The following is a 14,054-nucleotide window of genomic DNA, read 5'->3' as shown; positions in this document are numbered from 1 at the left end:
AGGCCTATATCTTGTCTTAGTAAGCAGACTACACATTACAAATTAACCTATCAATAAAGATCGTTATTTTTAATACTGTATTTATTATAAAGCATGTCGGAGAAAAGTGAATCAGCCTATCACAGAATATAGCACGCTTTAGTAAAATAAATTGTAAAATGTCAGTAAAAAGTTAAAAAAAAAACATAGTATGCAATAGTGTTACTAACTAAAATAAAATGTATTAATAGTTTTGTCGGTGGAATGTATATACAATTTTAGGACAAATTCGCCCGTTCAAACGGTAACAAGTGTAAATATTTTTTTAAATCTTTCGAGGGAAAGAAAAATCCCTATTTTGGCTACAAACCCCCTGTTATCACAACGCAATCATTTTGTGGACAATGCTTAACCCATAATCAGAAATGATTTTAACTTCATCAAATAACAATTCAGGACACCATAAAAAGTGTGATTCCATCGTTACACTAAATTTACTGTAGGTGAAAAACGAATGACAATGTAGGGGAAAGTAAAATCTGACATCGTGCGTGCCCCTTCGTGCCAATTTTTTGTGGAGCCAGTAAGAGCTAAGTGGGTATTGTGTTGTACGCCGGAAGAGAGCACGATCAAACAACACTATCTACTTATCCTGACAATCGACCGAACTATGGCGACACTTCCCTCTCAACCTAGATTAAAATATACCCTTCTACGTCGCCGACAAGGATGAGAGTTTTCTTACTAGAAACGCCATCGGAGTTTTTTTCTAATCGGTTCTCGCAATAGATTTTTTTTCTAACTAAAACAGATAATGTGTCAAGTGTTAATTTTCAGTTAATGATTATGGATTTACATCGGGAATAAAATCAAAAGTGTAAAACCGATCACTTTGATAACCGTAGTACTTGCCGTCGTTATCTATCTATCACAAGTGATAAGTGCGCGTCTTTTTTCTATCACCGGTGATAAGCACTTGTTCTTATCGGGAGATAAGCCGATGTATTAGATATCTGTGTTATACGTATATCACAGTAGACACTCGAAAAATGTTCTTAAGAAAACATTTTTTAGATACTGACCAAAGATACAAGTAAATGTTGTATTTTAGCACAGAACTCTTAGATAATTTCACCTTTGTTGAGTCAGTTTTAATTTTTTACAGAATACTTTTTGTTGGTAGAAATTACTGTAGGCCTATATGTGAAGGAGTAGACTTCAGCTACGTGTCAATTATCGAGGTCGGCTCGTGTTGGAAAAAAACACATCAGTGAAACTAACCGGCTAAATAAACACAACACAGGCACGCATGACATTTGATCAAATATCTGACTCATCATCATCTATGGATATCATCACCATATAATCAAGTATTTCGGAAATTAGTATTTTTTAAACGATCATTTAACTGCGTCTGACATAAAGAGCAGAAAAAATTAAGAACTTATTTCTGTAATTGCTTTGTCCATTTTACATCCAAAAACTTTTGAATAAAGGAATTTTACCCTTTGATGCAACAAGCCCATAAAAATGACAAAATGACATCATCTCATCAATTACCTATAACTAAAATTTGCTGCTGCAAGGAACACAACTAAATTTATATTGTTTCAATTTTAAAAGCCTGCAAAAAGTCTGGATTTTTGAACAATATTGTTGACATGAATATAAAATATAACTGATATCCAAAACAAGAGACTTAACAGTAGGTACAATAATCTATTAACACATAATTTTAATAACAAAACATTTTTGAAACTTTTACTTTTAGCTAATTTCTCATTTTTTAGAATAATTAAGCTATAGGAATAATTACTGTAGGTCTCATGGTAAGACCTGGACCGGGAAATGATTTACTTATTCATTTCGATGAACCCTGAGGCAACAAACGCCATCCTCAAATTGAATCAAGAATCAAGAATCAAGAATCAAGAATTTATTGACCATTTAACAATTACATGCTATCAGTCTCGTCACAAAAAATAATTACAAAATGTTGCAAAAACGCACACATCAATAAAAGTCAAGTAGCATACAAGAAATAAATAAATTAATAAATTAGGTCTGCATCATGCATCACATACATGCATAAATTACAAGGTACATTTACATAGAATGGCTACACAGTCAGCAATGGTCTACAATAATGAATAGTCCAGATCAAAAAATTCACAAGTGTTATAAATAGGGCTGTTAACCAAAAAGTGTTTAATCCTGTCTTTAAACTTGTTTAGTGGCAGGTCTTTGATTGCAGTAGGAAGAACATTGTACAGCTTAAGTGCAGTTACCTCAAAACTTTTTAAGGTCCTGGAATAATAATTGTACTTAATAAATATGTGATTCTTTTGCCTAGTAGAGTAATTATGTAGATTTTCACATAACAATAAATTGTGGACATTCTTTTTCACATAAATTAAGCAATCCAAAACATAAATAGCTGGAAGAGTGAGTAGTTTTAACTGAACAAACAAAGGCTTGCAGTGTGCTCTAGGCCTAGTTCCACACATTATACGTACAGCTCTCTTTTGCAGGATTAGTAATTTAATAACGGAGGAGTGGTTACCCCAGAGAATAGTGCCATAGGATAAATGACTAAATATGTGAGCATGGTAAACAGTTACAAGTGCATCAATGGAAACAATCATACTCAAAACTCTAAGCAGAAAAATACCTCTACATATTCTGTTTACAACAGTGTCAATGTGAGTTTCCCATCCCAACCCAGGCTCAAGATGAATTCCCAAAAACTTAACAGGGTTTGCTTTAGCAGCATTGAGACGGCTAGAAGTAAAAGAATTTCAAGAGTCTTTTGATCATTGAGACATAGACTATTAGCACAGCACCAGTCGTTTATGGTATTAGAGGTGTCATCTAGTCTACCTCTCAAGATTCAGCACTTTTTTCAATAACAGAGAGGGCCAAATCATCTGCAAATAAATAAGGATGTACGAACCCATCCTGAACCTGATTGGGAAGGTCGTTTAATATAAATAATAAAAAATGAAGGGCCCAAAACAGAGCCTGCGGCACCCCGTACTCGACTAACTTAAAACTAGACATAATTCCATTAACAACTACAGCCTGATGTCTATCTCCAAGATAGGATTCAATGAGAGATAGGCTAGGGTTTTGGACACCATAGAAGGAAAGTTTACTAAGGAGTATGGAATGGGACACAGTGTCGAACGCTTTGGTGAGGTCAAACAATCTACAACCAACACTTTGTTTTTTTCTAGACCCTCAGAACTAATCTGAACAAGTGACAGCACTGCCTCAATTGTACTATGTTTGGCTCTAAATCCAAACTGACAAGAAGAAAATATCTTATTTGATTCAAAATAGGCTACGATTTGTTTGTTGAGAACAATCTCAAAGACCTTAGATACAATACTAACAATACTAATAGGCCTATAGTTCTCATAACTGTCCTTTTTCCCTTTTTTAAATACAGGTACTACTTTCACATATTTTAATGATCTTGGGAAAACACCAGCATGCATACATAAATTAATAACATAGGCTAAGGGTTCACATATGAACTGAGCTGCCTGTTTGATGATTATTGCATTCAAACCATGTACATCTAGTGATTGGCTATTCTTAATACCCATAATAATAGAATAAAGATTCTCAACACTAATTGGTGAAAAATTGAACAGTGTGCAAGGTTTGTCAACATTTGTCAGGAAATCTAAATGACTATTTACACTAGGTGAAATACTAGAGACAACATCACTCACTTTGTCAATAAAGAAATTATTAAAACCTTCAGATGTCAAATTATTACCTAAAAATGCTTTAGGCTTAGTGTTTACAGAGGTCAATGAGCTAACAACAGACCAAGTGGCTTTTGGTTTGTTTGCAGACTGATTTACAATGTTAGAAAAATATTCACTCTTCGCTGTTCGCAGTTTAAACTTATACATGCGCCTAAGTATACATGACATATATATAGTATGTGTGTTCTTAAATTATCCGACTTTTATTATTTAAACCTTTGAACCAGCATGATCAGTGTATGGGACCTGGGTTTTATGAAGGTGTTAGATAGGGGTCCCTTTTTACACTCAAAACATAAAATGATTCAATTTCTTTCTTTATTACCCATAACAATTTTTTGTAGGACTAAAAATATTATTATACCGGTATTGAAGTGTCACTGTACAAAATTAATGGTTTCCTAAAAATATATTTAAAAACTACCTACTAGTAAATGTCCATGTTATTCTTGAGGAGAATCTTATATATTAAAAAACTTTTGCAAAACTTATGACAGCTAGCCTGGCCATTCTACTAGATTGAATTACACCCGGTTGGTACCAAATGAAAGATATTTTCCTGTAGATGTGGTGAATCCCTTTATAAATTAAAATAAGCACGAAAAATGAATTTGAATTTAAAAAAATTACATGAGCCTTATGGGTAGCCATGTTGGTGAAAAAATAACAACAAAATATTAACAGAAAATCCAAACAAATTCACATGTTTTATTTACAGAGTGGGGTGAAAATAGAGAAGTCTGCACATGAAAACCTTTTGGAAAAATGGAAAAATAGAAGCATTTTTATTGAAAACCTTTTTTCTCAGCTCCTGTGTATCGCAGGAAAAATCTATGCATACTGTTAGAAATTTAACAGTACATGTGTCTAATCCCTTTATAAATGAAAGAAAGGCTCCAAAATAAGCACAAAAAATTAATTTTAAATTACAAAAAATTAACATGGGCTTTATGGGTTGCCATGTTGGTGACGAAACAGAAAATCAAAACAAAAATGGAATAAATTCCAATCACGTGTTTTTTTACAGCGTGGGGTTAAAATAGAGAAGTTTGCACAATATATACTTTTTGTTGAGTTTTTCCCCACGGGGCGAACTCTAGTATGCTTTCTTTCATGTATATTGATCAGATTTGGATAATGTAATTATTTCATACTAACCTATTAACATTTTATTTTTTAAATTCACTTTATTACCATCCCTGTAACAGCAAACTTTAAATAGGGAATACATTCGACATATTTTAGGACTTATTTAGTGCAAATGCGATCAGGAAAATGAAAATTATTTGCTTGGACTCAGGTTTGCTGTGGTATATGAACTCATTACGCTAATTTATTTCTTGTAAAATATTTTTTACATTGAAAAATATAAACAAAATACTTTTTTTGGAAAAATTAATAAGGAAAAAAACATGTGAATCACAAAAAAATACAATACTAAACACAAACCCACAAATTATAGCCACACTAAGTAAACTTTCACTGAACTAAAGAAAAAGAAAAAGTTCGATAACATAATTTTTATCTACAACTAGTTTGACATTGTATCTGAATTATTTGTGATAAATTTGTTTAAAACAAAATGGAAGTAAAATTTTATTAATGAATATTGCACTTCAATACCTATATAACAAGGTTGAGGTCCCATGTTAAATTATCCAAAAAATAAATTACACAGACTAACACATTACTGTTTCAAGCACAAGCTATAACAGTTCACTGAACAATGTATGACACTGAGCTCACTCACAGACTCACTGATCACTCCCACTGACTAGTGACTAGTGACTGACTGCTTGGAGAAGGGAGCCAGTAATCATCCTAGACACTAGACAGGTGTTCCGACAAAGTGGGGGGGGGGGGGGGGGGTAGAGAGGGACTTATCATTTGATTATCTCTGCTTCTCCATCCACATTCCTCTGCCTGACCAAGATGCTACATGGGCATGGAGGCTGGACTACATTTACTGCAGTGGGGATAAAAATATCTGATGGCAGTATTTTGATGTTTGTAATACAGGAAATTAAGAAGTGTCATGGAAATACATGCATGTCAGTGAAAAAATATAGCACCTTGAAACATATAATATTGTTGTCTGATTTGCATTGAGATTGTTTGACTAATAAAATATGATTTACTTGAGTGAAACCACATTTTCATTTTTTCTATCGGCATATTTTTAATAAAGATATTTTTAATTTTTTGAAAGAGAGTTATCTTTGGTAGTACAGTATAAACAATCTTCTTGATACTCATAGGACAATCATCAATAGAATGTTTGGTAAATTGAAAACTCAATGTACAAGCAATAATATTTAACAAAAAATTTAAGCAAGAAATTGCTTAGCTTCTGATGGAGTTTTATATTTTCCTAGCAAAAAATCTAAATATCCAACGAAAACAAAAAAATAGGTCATATATAACAGAGCATAAACCAGCCAGAACTATTGAATCATGTGGTGTATTAGAATATTAATATTCCAAAAAGAATAAACTATGCTAAAATGGAAAATGCATTAGAATATTCCATGTATCATCTTTTTACACTAGCTATCTATAAAAAACTAGTAAATCAGATATGGTTTGGTTAATTTAAAGGCCCTAAACTCAGAAGTGGCTTTCTTTAAACTAGAAGCTAATTCAAAATCTAGCATGATACAAAATTAATTATATATTTTGGGTTTCTATGGATACCAACTCAAGCCATAAATTTCATTTTTGAACTGAAAATACAGCCATGATGTGTAATAGAAGTCTAATAACAAAACTAGCTCTATTATCAGGCAGCAATGAACTGTTCAAGGATGTATGAAAATAAGAAGGCATTTGCAACAACAATACCATAGCAATTTTCTTAAGGGTCACGAAAACAACCCCTCTAAGCTGTTTTTCAACTATCTGCAAGCTTTCTACTGGATTTTTATTTGCCCATATGTGTGAGTTGGTGGAAAAACTTTTTCAGAAAATGTGGTAGAAAAGGGACAATCATTTACCAGACCAGATACTTTCTACAGCATCAACAAAGCAATCACCCATCTCATCCATGATTGGCGCAGCAGCATCATACTGCTGATAATCACAATCTCAGAAACCAATTATCAATTATCAATTATTTAAGATGGGGACGCCACTATGTGCATAGTTTAACCCAAATATGAGTGAAGGATGAGTGTAGGATGAGTGGCACGATCTTGTAGTCTTGTTAGTGACTAAGGCCGACATGTTCCTTAGACACAGCTGTAATTAATAGCCCATACAGCTAATGGCAACTAAGGGACCTACAGTTTATAGTGGAATCCGAACCACATTTTTTCCTTGTAATTTACGAATTGGTCTAATTATCAGGATAGTACTGCGGATAGTCGTAGTACTCACTAGTGTGGACGTTAATCCACACCAAGGAGCATCGCATCCACAGTGCATCCTAAAAAATATCCACAATTCGTGACCTCCTAGTAGCTGGATTACAGGACGACGCCACCCGTCCCAGTCCAATAACTACCTAACACAAGGATTTTGGGATAGTTGGTGAATTATTGTGTTGAGGTGAATTGAGCTCAAGAATAAGAACTTTCTGCAATTCAAAAACGATTCATTTAGATAAATGGTCTTGTTTGATGCTTAGGAAAAATGTGTTTGATGTATGTATTTGAAATCCTTTATAGTCTGATGTCAAAAGTCAAGGAAATGCTATTTAGAAATGCTAAGTAAAAGTTAAACAAATACCAACCTTGAAGTCAGTCGCCATAAATAGAACAAAAAACCCACTTGGTGTAGGGTGGGTTTCTCACCCTACTTACAAAGCAGGTACAATTTAATAAATAAACCTAGTTAAGTATGTGATATATACCTGCATAAACAAGTTCAAGCAAATACTTTAAACCAAATAATTTAAAATTTACAAATAACTTATTGATTGGTTGGTGTAGATGTAGAGCATTAATTTAAGTTTGAAAGTTTAGAGGGGAAGGCTATACTGTAGTTGTATGAAACTGCTTCAAAGAAGCAGCTGTTGAAGAATGAAAACTTACACTTTTGAAAGGAATAGCATTGCATCTGACTATAGTAGCAGGGCCGCGTTAAGGGCCAGTGGAGCCCTGGGCAAACCCAAAAGCAGTGCCCCCTTTTTTCCTAGTGCGGGCGGGCAGTGGTTAAGGGGCACCCGGTGGGCGCCCCCAAACCTCCGGCGCCCCTGGGCATATGCCCAGTCTGCCCGTTTATAAAAGTGGGCCTGTATAGTAGTCATCAAAGGAACTATGCAAGCAGAAATGTAACACTGGAGTATTTACCCCTGCCTGAACTCAGAGGGTTCCAGTGCAATTACCAGCAACGATAGTCGTCAAGAATACATACTACTGTATCAAAAAAGTTCCAGCAGTCATAGGTCAGTCACAAGCATCGAAGAGTTATGTGTCTAAAAGTGATGTTTGGTTGGATGGTGAACACCCTCAATAAATTCTGCTTATTTGTTTTGAAAATTTTCAAGAGATCCTTAATCTACTTTGGCATTCAGTCTGATACTCAATTTGTTTGAACAATCGTTGTTAGAAAAATATAACTACAGTCAACAAATAAATAAATATTTATACAATATTTATTGTATGTAATTAAATCTTCTAAGCTATCATGTTTAAAATTGTAAATTTATAGCTAAAATAACTTCAAAAGGACTAAGAGAACTTAGTTCATTTTTAAGTTAACTTAGTAAAGGTTAGGTTAAATGAAACCTCCCACAAATGAGTGATTTTCATTTACAGAAGGAATAAGAACTAGTAATGAATAGTAGCTTGTTGATGTTTCTAAACAGGACTTAGGTGTGATCATTATGCTTTTAATAAAAGGTCCTTACTGAAGAACTTAAGTTAGTAGTAGTTAGTAACAAAACTATCAACTAAATCAACTATCAACTCATCCTCGCCTTAAAATAACTCATTCAAAACAACTGTTGGCATCGTATTATCTACTGTAATCAGGGCAAATTTAACTGAGGAATGACTGGGTCATGTATCTATGGAGTGGAGACTCGCTAGAAATCATTTGGTTTCTGAAAGAAGTATTGGTCAATCTGAATTCAGCATTAGGCTGAATTATTATAGATCATATTGACACTTCATCTGCATGTGCAATTCATCCAATTGAATAATATATGCAATAAAATCCTCTAGGATTGTAGTCCCACATTCTAACTAGTAACCACGCTCCATGCTGATGGGATGTTTTGAATGCACTCACCCTCCACGGCTACAGAGGCGAAGTGGCAGTCTGCACCATGAATGTTCTCTACGCTGACGACGTACTTGCCACTGTCATCTGCGTCTATGGCGGAGATGGTAAGACAGGATACCCCGTCTCTTGAAGTTATCTGCACCCGACCTTCGGAGCTCAGCTCTCGGCCCTGGCACAAACATAAAGGGAGGTTAGTGAACAAGTTCATTTGTAATCCATCTACAGTCTAATTTAAAACAAATATGTATTTACCAAAGAGAAATTATTAGTGATTTGTGTTTACTGCCAATCAATTAAATAACCCTCATATAAATCTACCAAGGACATATAAGAGTTCAACACCAGTTCCGGATGTAACTCTTTGCTAAATATGCAACATTGACAAGTAGACTGCATATTACATCATGTTTTGGTTTTAAATAATTTTCTTCAACTGAAACAAATTAAAGAAGATGGAATGGATACTACACAAACTTTTTTTTGTCCTAGGACGCTAGGCACGAGCCTGGGATTGTTTTTCACATTACTTCAGGCTAGACCTTGGGGTTGCGGCATTATCACTTGGATAAAATCCATTGGTGACTTGGCGGGGATTGAACCCGGGACCTCAGGGACTGAAGTCCCACGCTCTAACCACTACACCAGCTCGCTCCCCACTACACTAACTTAGGCCTACCCAAGAAAGAAAGTTCCCAGCAATAACATAATAAAGAACGATTCATTCTACTACTTCTTTTAGAAGAAACCCTCTTAAAGGGCAAAGATCAAATTAATCCTTATGTTGCCAATCCAAATTAATCATGATGTTGCCAACAAGCCAATTTGTTGTGATGTGTTTGTGTGATGTTTGTTGTGAATAAATGCGGACTGTCAAAATAATTTAGCAGAAAAGAGTTCAAATAAAATCAACTTTTGTGTGTTCTCAAATCTGGGACTCTTTTTATGGGTACTAGTTAGTTGTATAGCTATCCTTTCTTTCTTAATTCCTTACCCAAGTGTTGTAAAAATAACGATTGATTTTATTTAATTTGCACGATGAATAAAAAAGCAAAAACTTATTACTCAGTGATTTCAACGTCACAACACTATAGATATTAAATTAATATTAACTGTTACCGTTTTTTTAAGTTAATTAGAGAAGCTAAAAAATATTGGGATGTATAACACTGTCTGCTTACCGCCTTAAGCCAGCGCACAGAAGGTTCAGGATCACCGCGGTACGTCGCCTTGAGCAGCACTCGGTCGCCCCGCATGGCTGTGGTGTCGCTGGGGCCCCGCAGCAGCTCAGCGGGGGCCCCTGGAGACGGGTCCAGCCCCAGCGTGGTGTCGCACGACACTGTGGTCGGAGGAACTCCAGGGGAGCACACTCTGGCCGTGCATGTCACAGCTCCCATGTCACAAGTGTGGACCTCCCCTACGTGCAGCATACTGCAGTCATCCTCTGTTGTAACCTGGTGTAAACAAAACAAAAACAGTTTTAAAATTAATAAATGCGGACTGTCAAAATAAGTTAATAGGAAGTCCACTCTGGCACGAGAGATACAAAAAAAAAAAAAAAACCAATATTCAATGAGAGCATTTTTAGCCAAAAAGGTTTAAGTTGGAAAGAGAGGTGTTTTCAAGTCCAAGTCGAGATCCAATTCAAACCTTCCTGGCTTTGAAATGTATGAACATATTTTAAACAGATTTAAAAACTTTATATTTAGATTCCATATACAAAACTATCAAAATTTCACACAAAAAACATTTCATCACCTTCCCCTGTAGCAGAAAACCAAAGTAATTGTTAAACTAATGTTATTTAATAGAGAATAAAATCTGGCATTTTTTAGGAGATGTTTAAGTGCAAAATACAATCAGGCTAAAATAAATTCACTTAGTCGGCAGCACTACTCCTGCAGGGGGGGGGGGTATAATTTAAAAATTATTATTAAACTATTATTTTTAAAATCATTTTCATTAGAAAATTTATAGTTACACAGGTAAGCAAGTGATTTAAATAAAAATAATTGATCGATAAAACTATACACCATTAAATACAAGTCAACTAACCGTAAACCTGTCGTCGCTGTTGACACTTCGGCCGTTAACTGTCCAACTGAAAGAAGTATGAGACAAGGGTCGGCTCTGTAACCGAGCACAGAAACTAGCCTTCCCTCTCAGTCTTGCCAACACAGGGCTTGGTGTTTTGGTGAATACAATCTCCGGCTCACTGCTACCACCCTCGCCACCACTCAGGTCTGGTAACGAGAAAAAGAAAAAAGTCAGAACGACATCGCTTGAAATGCACAAACGACAATACTATTAAATCTTGATATACTTATAAGTGATATTTTTTGTGCATGACTTAAACTACATTACATAATGAAAATTTAGAAATTAGCCAAATGAAATATTTCAATCCCCTACCACGGACATTGTTAGTAGGAAAATTCAGTATATTCACTGGCAAACTATTTTGTAATCACATCTTTCTATGGAGTGAGAAATTCTTTACTTAATTAGCTTTAGTTAGAAAGTAATAAACTACTTTATGGTTTGTAGTGGTGGGGGTTCTACAATTTTTACAAGAATAATCGTATAATTTACTTACTATTAAAAAAAAATCACATTAGCAGTTACACATTTATAATAAACATCAAAACATGCTAAGTTATGTTTAACGTATCATCATAACAGCAGTTTTCAGAAATTTAAGAATTGTTGTGGTAAGCCCCCCAACATTATTTGATTATAAAATCTAGAAACTAAGTATGGTATTTAGTGTAAAAAATGCCTTACATTTTATTCGTTAAAGAAATATTTTTAAAAGCTTATATACGAGTAACGAGTAACCGAGTATTTGTTAAGTATCTTAGGTTATCAAAAGTTACAGATAGATGGGCTCTTATAAACAAATGTGCTAATACTAATAGTTTATATTTTTTTCATTTATGAAACTTGTTTAATGTTTACTAATACCAATAATCAGATAGAAAATTTTTTAAACTTGTTTACACAAATATGACCAGTAAACATTTAATATTGCCTATTATGATTATATTAAATGAAATTAATAATTACTTTTACACTATCCCATTTTTAATACAATAATCTAGATACATTCTAAAAGCAAATACACCAACCGTACCATTGACTATGAGGTGACCCGAGGTAATGGCGTCTCCGTGATTGTTGAAAGCCTCACAGTTGTATATCCCTCCATCGGCCACAAACACATCGGCGATGCGGAGACCGAACCTGCCATCTCCGTAGTCGACATGGCGTAGGTCAGGACAATCTGGCACCTCCACACCGTCCTTCACCCAGACCACCTCCAGGGGGCTGCTACCTGCCAGGGGGGAGAACAAACATGTTAGAGGAACACATATAAGATAATATTTTTGGAGGAAATACAATATTATACAATATATATACAATATACAACATATATACAGTAGAGCCCTGTGATCCTAAAGTGGATCAACCAACTCATTGAAGCATCTGAGGTTGAAACCACTTAGGACATCTTAGTAGCTGTGGCTGTTTCTTTTTTCCAAAGTGAGGGTTTGGGGTACATCCTTAGGTACTTTAAAATTGTATTTAATTTTTTTTCTGTATCACCACTTGACTCAGTCCATCAACCTTAAGCTCTTGGCAAATCATAAAGGTTAAATATTTCTTTTATTTCCTTTGGCCTCATAGTCACATTTTCCTGTAATCCCAATCTTCTCTAGTCTAGAAGCTGAATTACCAAGCCACAAGTTTTTAGAAGATTTTGCCTCCATTGCACCGATTGTTACTGCTTGCTTTTGATTTTGTTTGTAAATACAGTGTCAGAGTTTGTTTATTTCTTCTTTAAAATTATATTCCAAACTTATTATAGAATGTTGTATGGCTCGTAACAAGTTGGTTTTTCATCCTTTACTCTTACTCTTATTACCCTGAGCATTTAGAGAAAGAAGTTATTCTTCACAAACTAACTGTATCGTCTTCTTACAATCCTGTGCATCAACTTTCACTTTCATTGACTTTTAAAATTTTCTTGTCTTTGGATACTTTATAATTTCTCTCTCCTGTGTGCATCCAGATAGGTTGCTTCCATCTGAGTTTGCCATTCACGTTTGTTACACTACAAGTTTGTATGTTTTCTGCCAGCTCACCTTGAAGTCGCACTTGCAGCTCAAAGGGCTGTCCTTCAGCTGCTGTCTGTTCTGGAGGCAGACCCTGCAGGAACACTGGAGGCTGCAGATCTGCATCACTAGGGTCTGATGTCTGCAGTACTCTAAGCTCTGCAGAACACTGAGTTGTGCCGACAGCGTTCTCTGCCACACACGTGTACACTCCTGCAACACCACACAGTGACAATCGGAGCACGATGAAGGGTGTGACAATAAAACTGCAAAATGTTCGTAATGCAACAATAATACAGTCCTAAAAAGACATTTTCAAAAGGGAGGGTTGGTGAAAGCTTACAATTTCAGAGAGAAGGAAAAGAGTAGATTTTGAAAATTTGTTGGTTGCTATCAAAGAAGGGTGCTTTAAATGTGTTTTAAGAATCAACAATGGCTGTGTCTGGAGACATTAAACAAATGATATCTTAACTTCAAATTTTGTTGTAGAGGATAGATTTGCGTTCATACAAAATTAAACAAATGTTTTATTTATGATTTTTCAATTTTTGTTTATTTTGTAATAAGCATAATATGATTTTGAATAAAGATTAAAAAAAAAACTTTTCAATGAATGAGTAATTTGAAATATCCAACAGACAATAAATGTTATTAACACGTTCACTGTGGGCCACTCACTGGTGAGTGCTCTAGTTCCTTTCTACAACGCTAAACGCTCACCGGTGGGTGAGTGCCGGTGTGAAAAAAGCCTTAAAAAAAGCCTAAAAAAATGTAGCCAAAAAAGCTGCCTACATTCCATTCAATTTCTGAGCAGCATCACACCAGGAAGAACAAGTATTTTTATGTCTGCGTTTAGCTAGGAATCGGTACTTTACTGTGGTGTAAGTTGATAGTAAATTCCCCCACAAAATCCCCTTCTGTTAAGCTTAGAAATCAACTTATTGTCCCGTTTTTTCTC

At 35.0% G+C, this 14,054-nt stretch overlaps 1 protein-coding gene across 1 annotated transcript in view; it reads right to left on the bottom strand.

Annotated features, from left to right (window-relative positions):
* Positions 1-14,054, bottom strand: part of LOC128995476 (myosin light chain kinase, smooth muscle-like) — a 38,767-nt gene that overhangs the window by 12,483 nt on the left and 12,230 nt on the right. Inside the window, exons 12-16 of the mRNA XM_054420494.1 lie at positions 13,127-13,309; positions 12,115-12,315; positions 11,037-11,224; positions 10,163-10,435; positions 8,991-9,153 (exon numbers count right to left, since the gene is read on the bottom strand). Of these exons, the coding sequence (XP_054276469.1) occupies positions 8,991-9,153; positions 10,163-10,435; positions 11,037-11,224; positions 12,115-12,315; positions 13,127-13,309 (1,008 nt within the window). The remainder of the gene's footprint in view (positions 1-8,990; positions 9,154-10,162; positions 10,436-11,036; positions 11,225-12,114; positions 12,316-13,126; positions 13,310-14,054) is intronic.

The sequence above is a fragment of the Macrosteles quadrilineatus genome, unplaced genomic scaffold, assembly GCF_028750875.1.
Source record: "Macrosteles quadrilineatus isolate MER2022 unplaced genomic scaffold, UCM_ALF_1.0 Scaffold_5__1_contigs__length_97177068, whole genome shotgun sequence".
In the NCBI taxonomy this organism is placed as follows: domain Eukaryota; kingdom Metazoa; phylum Arthropoda; class Insecta; order Hemiptera; family Cicadellidae; genus Macrosteles; species Macrosteles quadrilineatus.
The sequence above is the reverse complement of the archived record's forward strand: the minus strand, read 5'-3'. Positions and strand labels throughout refer to the sequence as shown.